Source organism: Heterodontus francisci, chromosome 14 (genome assembly GCF_036365525.1).
Source record: "Heterodontus francisci isolate sHetFra1 chromosome 14, sHetFra1.hap1, whole genome shotgun sequence".
In the NCBI taxonomy this organism is placed as follows: Eukaryota; Metazoa; Chordata; class Chondrichthyes; order Heterodontiformes; family Heterodontidae; genus Heterodontus; species Heterodontus francisci.
Window position 1 is genome coordinate 80,426,561 of NC_090384.1, and position 11,528 is coordinate 80,438,088.

Below are 11,528 nucleotides of genomic sequence, written 5' to 3' on the forward strand. Positions count from 1 at the left end.
CATTCCAAGAGATCGAGAGGGTGCAGACAAGAAATAAAGATGAGAGTCCTCAAAATAATTTTAAATGGTTGAGGGGCGAGTCCTAACTCAATAATCAGGGCTGTTCAAATAGCCCGAATTTAGGCAGTAATTTAGCTCACAGATGCATATGTAGTTTCCTTCACCAGTGATATAAAACTAAGGAAAATATTGAAACAGTATGGTACAGTTAAAAATTGACACTATATATGCACTTTTGAACTCATTATTCTCATTGGTTATATTTTGCTGACTTTTATGGAAGTAAATAGTGCTTACTGTTATTATAATTTCTTAAGCATGAGTATTTTCCCCGTGATTTACAATGAATGGATGGAAATCTTGGAGTTTTCTTGTGAATTCCTGATAGATGCTCTTGGCAAACAATGCTTCCTGTCAGGCGTGCACATTCATAAAATCAGCCCTTATAGACATGTACTCATCAATCTCCCATGGTTAGTCAAAGTAAATGGTATGGGAGAAGAATTTCCATGGGAATCTCCTGATTATCCAACATAACTTCAGTGGAAACTGTAGCGAACAGCTCGTCACGTTGTTTCTTGTGAGATTGCATTTGTTATGGAAGGCGATCAAGAGAACCCGTAAAAATTCTTTATCTGTGTCATTTCTTTTTACGTTAAGAAAACATTGTTTTCTTTGTTACATGTGCTTTCAATAAAAGGATTTTAGCTATTTTTATTGTAACACTTGTCAGGGGTTATTCGTATTTGCCACAGACTGGCCGCTGTCACTTTGAAATGGCTTTTCGACGTAACAGTGCCATCCTATGGAGAAACAGAGAATTGCAAATTACAGTAACTATTACCCAGTGAATAAAAGGTTCAGATTACATTTATAATGTACTTGAGCTTCACTATCATTGTCCCTGATATCACCTGGTTCCCATATTTTACTTACAGACTATTACTCAAACCCAAGTATATGGAGTTTGGCCAATCAAGAAAAAATCCATGTCAGGTTGCTGCTCCTGATAGTGTGGGGTCGGAACCCACATTTGACCCCAACGTTGGTGTCTGACTTAAAACTTAAAATCCTGCCCATTATTTGGGCGAATGATAGGATTTGCCAACTTAAGTTTTCTAATAGCGGAAAAGAAAGGAATTTGCTGATGTCGGGAATGGTGTCCATTTGCCTCTTAAAATGGAAGTGGACCATCCCAAGTGCCCTGAAATAAATATCCTCATGGATTCAACTTAGCAAAATTTGATGCAACAGGTGCTGTTACTGTCAAGAACACAATGGTATTCATTTCCCCACAGGAAAGGGTAGAATGTTACCTATGAGTTCCTTCAACCCATCCTCATGGAACAGCCAAAGATTGAAGGGCCAAATAGCCCATTTCTGTGCTATTATTCTTTGTAGGGAATATCTCTGCATAGGTCTGTGAGTCAGCAATGGAAAAGTTGGAGCAGTCAGAAAGGATACATGCCGTACTTTAAAGCCTGTTTAGTGGTCAGGGCTCTTGGTTGGTCCAAGTCAAAGGTGGTCTGGGCCAGCTTGGAGTTCTGGGATGAATGTGGAATTCAAAATGTTAATTCATCCAAATGGACAGTGGATTTGGCAAAATGAGGACATAATTTTAATGTCCAATTTGGAACACTAAACAAGGTATTAAATCCAACCATTCTCTTCCACTGAAGTAGAACTCAAATTTGTGTCAACCATTCTGTAGATGAAATGATTGACAGATGAAGCTCTGAGTATCCTGGCTAGAGTGGAGAAATGTTTCAGTGAAGAGGTTAGAGAGAATTAAAATACTTATATTACAGATTGAAGCTTGACTATTTGTATATTTTCAATGCAAACTGAGTACTAATATAAGGGCAGGGGGAGGCGGGGTTGGTAACAGCAGGCATGAGGCCGATCAGCCTGACCAGCTCTCCAGCCCTGAGCATGAGATCCTGGAAGTGCTGAATGACTCTATTGTGGCATCATGTAAGTCTATGTTTGTAAAGAGGCTTTTTTCCCAGTATATACTTAAATAGTACTTAAAATAAATATGGAAGGATTTTCAACAACTTTAAATTACATGCATTTCTCTATGTGAAAACTAAAATCATTATCTTCACAATTAGCACGACCGCTGGATTTACTGGACAGACTGGCAAACCAAATCAGTCCAGCGTGTGGACAAATACACAGGTCGGAACAAGGAAACCATCCTCGCGAATGTAGAGGGACTGATGGACATCATTGTAGTCTCTCCACAAAGACAAACAGGTATAGAAAGCGAAAGAATGGACTAAAAGGATATTGGGCCCTAATTTGTTGTGGCAGGGCATTCAATGGGCATCTAGGATCTCAGTGAACAGGGAAAGCAACTGTGCATCTCCTTAACCAATCAGATTGAAGGATTGGGAAATTAATAGCACAAGGACAAGAGAAGGAAGTGTAAATTAGAGTGGGTGAATTCAATGTCAAATCAGGTACAGAAAAATAAATAAAGGGAGGGGATAAAGAAAGAGAGAGAGAAAAGAGACAGGAAAAATAAAATTCAAAATTTTACATTTAAAAAAAATCTCCAACAAAATTTTAAACCTGAAGGAATTAGACTCCCCACTTGAGATAGTTAATTTTCAGTGCCAGAGAGGTTGACTTGCAGTAATTAATAATTATCATGTTGTTAAAAGGGTACTTAGACAGAAAATGGAGAAGACCTAAATTTCTGTGGCGAGTTTGGTCCATATCCACTGTGCCAATACAGGAACTTCATGTCACTCAATGCATTTCGATGGTGAGCCAGTAGGCAAAATGCCATTTTCGCAAAGCTAACGGCAAAACTGCGTATCTCGGACAGCAACTTTTGGATATTTGCATTTTAACTGCACGTCTGTTCCCTTCTGATATTGCTGTACGATTTGTGCATAATTAATAGTGAGCTCCATTAGCCTCACCATTATTTTGACAGCAAATTAGGGCCCATTTATTCAACAGTGGTAGGCCGTGACATATTGACTTTCAGATTTTTGCTCAAAAGCTAAATATGCCAATGGATGTCTGTTAGTTAAAAGGATGTTATTAGTGAGAAAAGCACTTCCTTTGCTTTGTAAATATGAAACTGATGATGTAATATGCGTTGAGAAACGTCAGTGCATTGCAAAAACTATCACTTACACATGATATCTGTATGTCGTATTCATCATGACTATATCATATTCATTCTCCGTCGCTATCTAAATCCAAATATAAAAATTATATAGGCAAGAATAATAAAACAGCAATGATTCGATCATTACTTTCCATTAATATTCTGGTTGTTAGTACATCTTCCATTACATCCCCTAGAATATGCTGCTGGAAGGACAAAGGACAAAGAACAAAGAACAGTACAGCACAGGAACAGGCCATTCAGCCCTCCAAGCCTGCGCCGATCTTGATGCCTGCCTAAACTAGAACCTTCTGCACTTCCGGGGCCCATATCCCTCTATTCTCTTCCTATTCATGTATTTGTCAAGATGTCTCTTAAACGTCGCTATCGTATCTGCTTCCAGCACCTCCCCCGGCAGCAAGTTCCAGGCACTCACCACCCTCTGTGTAAAAAACTTGCCTCGCACATCCTCTCTAAACTTTGCCCCTCGTACCTTAAACCTATGTCCCCTAGTAACTGACTCTTCCACCCTGGGAAAATGCTTCTGACTATCCACTCTGTCCATGCTGCTCATAACTTTGTAAACCTCTATCATGTCGCCCCTCCACCTCCGTCGTTCGAGTGAAAACAATCAGAGTTTTTCCAACCTCTCCTCATAGCTAATGCCCTCCAGACCAGGCAACATCCTGGTAAACCTCCTCTGTACCCTCTCCAAAGCCTCCACGTCCTTCTGGTAGTGTGGCGACCAGAATTGCACGCAATATTCTCTAAGTGTGGCCTAACTAAGGTTCTGTACAGCTGCAACATGACTTGCCAATTTTTATACTCTATGCCCCGACCGATGAAGGCAAGCATGCCGTATGCCTTCTTGACTACCTTATCCACCTGTGTTGCCACTTTCAGTGAACTGTGGACCTGTACGCCCAGATCTCTCTGCCTGTCAATACTCCTAAGGGTTCTGCCATTTACATTTACCTCCCACCTGCATTAGACCTTCCAAAATGCATTACCTCACATTTGTCCGGATTAAACTCCATCTGCCATTTCTCCGCCCAAGTCTCCAACCGATCTATATCCTGTTGTATCCTCTGACAATCCTCATCATTATCCGCAACTCCACCAACCTTTGTGTCGTCCGCAAACTTACTAATCAGACCAGCTACATTTTCCTCCAAATCATTTATATATACTACAAACAGAAAGGTCCCAGCATTGATCCCTGCGGAACACCACTAGTCACATCCCTCCATTCAGAAAAACACCCATCCACTGTTACCCTCTGTCTTCTGTGACTGAGCCAGTTCTGTATCCATCTTGCCAGCTCACCTCTGATCCCGTGTGACTTCACCTTTTGTCTGCCATGAGGGACCTTGTCAAAGGCTTTACTAAAGTCCATATAGACAGCATCCACTGCCCTTCCCTCATCAATCATCTTCGTCACTTCCTCAAAAAACTCAATCAACTTAGTGAGACATGACCTCCCCTTCACAAAACCATGCTGCCTCTCGCTAATAAGTTCGTTTGTTTCCAAATGGGAGTAAATCCTGTCCCGAATAATCCTCTCTAATAATTTCTCTGCCACTGACGGTAAGACTCACCGGCCTATAATTTCCTGGATTATCCTTGCCACCCTTCTTAAACAAAGGAACAACATTGGCTATTCTCTAGTCCTCTGGGACCTCACCTGTAGCCAATGAGGATGCAAAGATTTCTGTCAAGAATGTTAGAAGACATGAATGTTGGAAATAATTCCAAACTTTACTTTAAATGATTGAATTTGTTTTAGGTACCAACTCGTGTGGCGTCAATAATGGAGGATGCACACATCTTTGCTTTGCCAGGGCAACAGACTTTGTGTGTCGATGTCCAGATGAACCAGATGGACGGCTATGCTCTATAGGTGAGTCATAATATTAAGGCCACAAACTGGCTTGTGTTTTCCAATGGTAACGGCTTAAAGATAGAAACACTGACAGAAAAGATACTCTTTAGAAGAGTCAATTTAAAAAGCAGATTTCTGCGATCGAACATGGAACATTTCAGGTATAAATAATGTGCATCTTAACATTCTTTTGTTTTTACATATAATATTTAAACGACTGAGTACGAAACAAAACAAGTATCTAAATGTTGTGCCAATTCAGATGTACGGATTGTTCTTTTAAAATGTCACCATGTTGTGTCACACAATTCTCCTGATTCTTTCCCATTGTGTGCAGATATTGCACCGTTTCCTATTCACGCACTGCATCACAGTTAATGGTGCAAAAGACTTCATTCTTGCCCAGTGCTTTGCTGGTGCTTTTTTTTTCAGCAGTTGGGAGGAGTTAAATGGTATTTTAAAAATATTTTTCCCTCTAGTTTGTATGCATTTGAATTCCATAGTTGTCCAGAGAGGTGTTCTCTCTCGGTTATCCCAGAGTCATGGGGCAATAAATGATTAATTCATCTCTTCTCCCTTGTAATCTACAAATTATACATCCATTTTCTTTCTTAGAAGCAAAGGCTGGAATTTTTTGAAAAGATAAGTTGCCCTGCCGCAGGGACCATAAACAGGACCCAACTACACATAGGTGGACGGCAGGACCCTGGGCGACGTTTTACCACTGGTGGCCTCTTAATTGGTGGGGCAGGGGGGTTGACCGTTCAATTGAGGATGGCAGCCTGCCGGCCAAGTCAGAGGAAGCCACAGCAATACGGGTGGCTGCAGCTGAGGCTGCAGGAAGAAGAAGAGGGTACCTCCATGCTGAGGCACCCTCGAAGGCAAGATAAGACTTTCCTTTTACTGAGCTGGGCCCAGGCAGGTAGGTCCCAGCGATCCTGGTGAGTGCATCCTTCAACGGCGGCACCGTAGCCTCAGGAGGCCCCTCTGTGGGCCATGGAGTAGCCTTAAAGGAGGGCCCCTCCCGATCCTAGTAAAACCCTGTCAGAGAGGCAGGAAGTGGCCAATAACTGGCCAATTAATTGGGGGTGGTAATATGCCGTGGTGATGGGAAGACATCGAGCTCCCATCCCAAAGCTTTCCACCACTATTTTACGAGACCTTCAGTCTCCCAGCCCATCTCCAGAGTGCTGGTAAAACCCAGCCCATGATTTCCACTCATTTCCTCCCACTTTATAATTAGGTAATTCTGTTAAACCCTACCTCTTTTCAAAACTTCCAAACACAATACTGTGCCTGCTTTTGAGCAGATGTACAGTTCCTTCCTGCTGGTGGCTAATTTTTCTCTTTACTCCTTGTTCACTTCCCATGCCCTTTAATATTCTTGTTTATACTGCCTTTAGAAAAATGATGGAGTTTGAGTGTGCGGGGATGGAGTGCTTTTCCCTCTATATTTTTCTCTGACTTCTGGAATTAATCTCTTCTCTATTTGGTACCTCCTTCAGATAGATTGTTTCAGATAAGGAGCTCATTATGTCGGATTGAAAGGTGATAAGCGCTCTGACATGGCATTATTTACAGACGTTTATAGGTGCACCTATGGGTAAAGGTGGTATAAAGCTTTCTGAACAGAATGAGTAATCAGTAAATATAATTCTTTGCAGTTCCTGGATATGTGCCTCCATTTCCAGAAACCACCAGCTCCAGTGGGAAAGCTGACACTGGTGGCTCACGTAAAACTTCAGACTCTTTCCCTGCAAAGCCCACGGATTCGGTTGACAATACAAGTGAGAAGTGAGTGTGCAGATTATAGCCCTTGTTATATAATGCCTCCATCCAAATCCAGGATGGTTTTGATTTTATTCCAGGTATACTTGAGGCAGATTTTGAAGGCCGCAAATATGGGCCTCCTAGAATTGTCTTCACTCTGGGAATTTATACTGTTATTTGCAAACCAGATTGCAGCAGAAACAGCAAGCACACTTGTCTTCCAATTAACAGTTCAAATGGGGGCAATAAATGAATTTAATTCACTCTCTACTACTGCAAACGGAGCTTGTTTGTGTTTTTTTAGCCTGCAGCAGAAAATAATAGGTTGTTAGTGTAGTTACATAGACATTCTCAGTATTAATTGACAACATGTTGAAATAAATTTCAACAAATTCCATTCGGAAATGTGAATCAAGTATGTCATCAAAACAGAATGATATGGGTTAATTTATGATGGCTTTTATTCATGATTTGGCTTAACTATTCACGTTAATATAACTGCAAAAACTCACACCAGTTGTAGTGCTGTGATCTTATCAATGGAATTACTACAGCGATTCTGGAATCTGTGCAATAAAAGCAAAAATGTTATCATCTCTTTTTGCTTTTGATGCTGCAGGGCTAGAAGTGAATGGACATAGCTCTGATGTGTGAGGCATATTACAAATATTAAAAATTCTATTGCAGCCTGTGGATTTCATTTTATTATCACTGCTTGATCTTGCTACCAAACAAATCGTGATCTTGTTCACCGTTGGACAAGAGTGGTGTTTGGCAGTGCAATGCATTGTACATTGTGCACTGCCAGATAAGTATGTACATTATCATTTATATATATCCATCCAGTGTACTTCAAGATCATTGCTGGTGAAATGTCCAAGCACCCAGAGAAAACAGAATGCACCGCAGCAGCAGTGAAAGTGCTCCTTTCCTCAGTGGGAAAAATAATAAGTGTGCTTATCACACAATGTGATTGCAGATACTCTCTGGCTAGCAGAATACTAAAAACCTATCCTGCCCTCAAGGGAAATGAGAATTAAATTATTTTACATTATCATCTGATAAATTACTTTAGAACCACACATATCATACCACAGATGCTATTTATGCCGATACAACATGTACTAAAATATTGCTCAATAATAATAATTATCTTCAGGATGGGGAATCCAGGACCTTTATAGTGTTACAACCAGGTGAGAAAGTGGTCCAGGGTGCCCTTTCAGCCTTCAACTGGTCTTACTGTAATAGAGTTTAATTTTTAAACACACCATGTTTTTAGCTCCCCCTTGGTGAATCCTTGTTCACCGCTTTCCAATTATAAGGCAAAGAAACCGGCACAAACAGGTTTTCTTAGGTTTAAAGAAGAAAGATTGAAATTTATTAAAACTTAAACTCTAATTTGGTTGATGCCTGCGGATGCACGATGCACCCACGCTAGCATGCAAACGTGATACACACATGCAAATAGAGACAGAAATGAGCAGAAGAAATAAAGTGGAAATGTTTGAGGCAATATTTGAAGAGTTTATGTTACGGGTCTTTGAACTCACTGTATAGTCCTTGATTGTAGGTAGTTCTTGCTTTTCGTTGGGGCCCAGTATTCTTCTTAAACCTTGTTTGCTGTAGGAGACTTTTCTCTCTTGGGCTTCATGTGTCTTCACTCGGTTTTTGGAGTTCCGTGAGAAAGAGATGGGAGCAGACAGGACAGGAGAGGAGGTCTTTTCAATCCAGGAGCAAAGAGCTTTCTGCCAGTTCCAGCACTGTCTCTACAATTTAAAACTCCCCGAGTTGGCCAACAGGGTAATCACGTGACCAACTGCTATAACCACTTCTGGCTTTGTGTATTGTATTGGAGCAGGGGATAGCTCCTTTGTTCCAAGCAGTGTCAGTTAATATGCAAAAATGTCTTTCCAGCCAGGGGCCTGGCAATCCCTTGTAACAGGCCTTCTCTTTTTCCCAGCAATAATTTGAAATTTAATGTCCATGTGGCAAAATTAATGTGCCTCATTCTTGGCAGGTGGGGGCCTGCATGACAATAGAGAGTTGTCAAATTGTAATTAGGTCTTTCAAATTGTATGCCACAATTTAACTTGTAGTCTGCTGTGTAGTCTCCCAGTGTCTTACAAATAAAGGCTGCACCTGTGAGCAAAAGAGACCAGTATGATCCCAGATTTCATTCCTTTTCTGCAGTAAGCTGATCTCAGCAGAACCAGCAGCAGTGACCGTCAATCATATGGGGCATGGAAGGGCAAATCAGCCAAGGTTCCAGCTCCTGATTGCTGTACACCTTTTTTGGAAGTGCAAGCATGTGAACAAACCCACGTCAGTTGAAATATCTCTAACAGTCTGATAACTTGTTGATACTTGCAGTCAAAGTTCAAATTGAAGTGAGATACCAGAGGCTGATTGTTGGCTGTGTAATGTTCTCTAGTATGCAGAGGTCAACGTCTTTAAGGGAAGGGAGAAAATTGAAGAGAAAAATATTCCCTTGTGTTATTATTTTATTATGGCAGTTGCATAGTAATTGGAAAGCACATCATTACTAATTTATTGAAATGTTACTGGCATATTTGAAAAGCTTGTGTAACCATCATCACTGATTGCACTCAAACACCCATTAATTAATCCTCATCCTGCATTGTTACTGGTGCAGTGCTGGTGCCTGTTGTAAGTATTGAATTTGTCAGCAGTTATGCTGATGAATGTAATCTTTGCAGTTGTATGTAAATTGCTGAATACAATGTCTTTATCTCTAGCTGTTCTCAGAAAGATGCAGATCAAGGTCTCTGTGACCAGGATGAAAACCAGGTGTTGCCTGCAATAAATGGTACGTATCCTGCACACTGAAATGAGGCTAAAAAGCCCTGTGTTATACGGTGATTAGTCTGTATATAATTGTTTAATCCATTTTTGGGATACGGACAATACTAGAAAGGCCAGTATTTATTACTCATCCTTAGCTGCCTTTGAGAAGGTGCTGGTGAGTCATCTTGAACCGCTGCAGCTTGTGTGATGAAGGTGGCTATTAGGTTGGGAGTTCCAGGAATTTGACCCAGCAATGATGAACGAACAACAACATGTATTTATAAAATGCCCCAAGCGTTATCAAACAAAATGTTTGCACTAAACCATGTAAGGAGATATTAGATCAAATGAGCAAAAGCTTGGTCAAAGAGATGGTAAGGCGCGTCTTAAAGGAGGAAACAGAGGAAGAGAGGCGGAGAGGTTTAAGGAGGAAATTCCAGAGCTTAGGGCCTCGGCAGCTGAAGACACGGCCATCAATGATGAAGGAATAATATATGGCCAGGTTGGGATGGTGTGTGATTTGGAGGGGAACTTGGAGGCACTGGTGTTCCCATGCATCTGTTTCCTTTACTCTTCTACGTGTTGCAGGTTTGGGAGGTGCTGTTGAAGAAGCCGTGGGGAGTTGCTGTAGTTAGTACAGTGCTTAGATGTAAATCAGCAATGGAGTTTTAAGGTGACAGATGAACTGGCGATTAGGTAACTGCTTTGTCCCAGACGATTGAAGCACATACCATTTAAACTTCACATTACCAATTTTAAGAGGATTTTTAAGAATACCCATGAAAGGTGGCATAGAATTTTATTTCACTTGTGTTCAAGGCATTCCTTTTATCGTTTCTATCTTTCATTGACAGCATTACCATAGTCCTTAAGTTGTTTTGTTACTGGTTGACAAAATGGCAGTGGGCTTCAAAACAACTTAAAGCATAACCCAACCTCGTCCCCCCTCCCCGCCCTGCCCATCTGTCTCCCAATTGGGTGAAGAGAATGCCACTGAACGTGCCTGGTGGCCTGTCCAAACTAAGTGAAAACCTTGTTTCTCAACCCTAGATTAAAGGTGCTATAGAAAAGTAAGTTGTTGATTCTAATCTCAGCCAGGCCACTAGGTGGAGTACTTTACCACTGAAGATTAAGTGAATTTCCCTGGGAGAAATAATTTTTGGTGCAATTGCATCACATTGATTCATTATAATTTAAAAATATAACCTGTTGTGATGTATCTCACTCCTAACAACATTCTTTTATCACACAAATCCCACTGCTTTCCTGCTACTAACTGCTCTGCTTTTACATCCATGTGATTTTGAGAGCACTGAGATTGGACTGTACCGATTTTGTAGTGACCTGTTTGCCCTCCACTCAGATTAGGGAAAGGCAGAGCTTTGCATGCGCATACCTGAAGCTGTTTGCCAATGAAATAAAGTAAAAAGTAGTCCAGTATATCACTTTGCTGCATTATAAACTTTTAATTTTAAAGTTTAAAAACCATTGGTACACCAACTGAAATTTTCATATCAATGCCAAACTACTGGTTCATCTGCACTAATTTCATTTTGCATCATTTTGATACAGAAACTGTTAAAAATAAAAGGATGTGCAGAGTAGCTGCATTATTTGTGGTGCTTTACATCATTGACTCTATTGAAAACATGGAGAACAATTGTGATAATAGTGGGAGAAATGGGAAATAATCAAATCAAAATTCTGAAAGAAAGTTTCTTGTTTTAAGATTATTCTCCCTATATTGTTTTAGGGGAGAGGGTAGCAGTGGTGGTTATATTTTTGCTATTCAACTACTCCAGATGGTTGTGAGGAGGAAAGGAACCTGACCCTAGTTTTCTGCCAAAACCTTTCTAAAGGTGCATAAGAGGAGCTCAGGGTATCCGTCTTCCAACCTCTTTGTCTTGCTATGGAAAAGCAACTCGTCTCCACTTTTCCTCG

At 40.8% G+C, this 11,528-nt stretch overlaps 1 protein-coding gene across 7 annotated transcripts in view; it reads left to right on the forward strand.

The window, feature by feature from the left end:
- The window catches only part of lrp4 (low density lipoprotein receptor-related protein 4), a 472,786-nt gene that overhangs the window by 430,856 nt on the left and 30,402 nt on the right, over positions 1 to 11,528 (forward strand). For 6 of the 7 annotated variants that reach the window (XM_068046457.1, XM_068046460.1, XM_068046459.1 and 3 more), the window contains exons 32-35: positions 2,115 to 2,259; positions 4,914 to 5,027; positions 6,674 to 6,803; positions 9,539 to 9,609. In XM_068046457.1, coding sequence (XP_067902558.1) covers positions 2,115 to 2,259; positions 4,914 to 5,027; positions 6,674 to 6,803; positions 9,539 to 9,609 — 460 coding nt within the window. Of the gene's footprint in view, positions 1 to 2,114; positions 2,260 to 3,324; positions 3,445 to 4,913; positions 5,028 to 6,673; positions 6,804 to 9,538; positions 9,610 to 11,528 lie in introns of those variants that run through there. The other variant, XM_068046464.1, reaches the window with a different exon arrangement.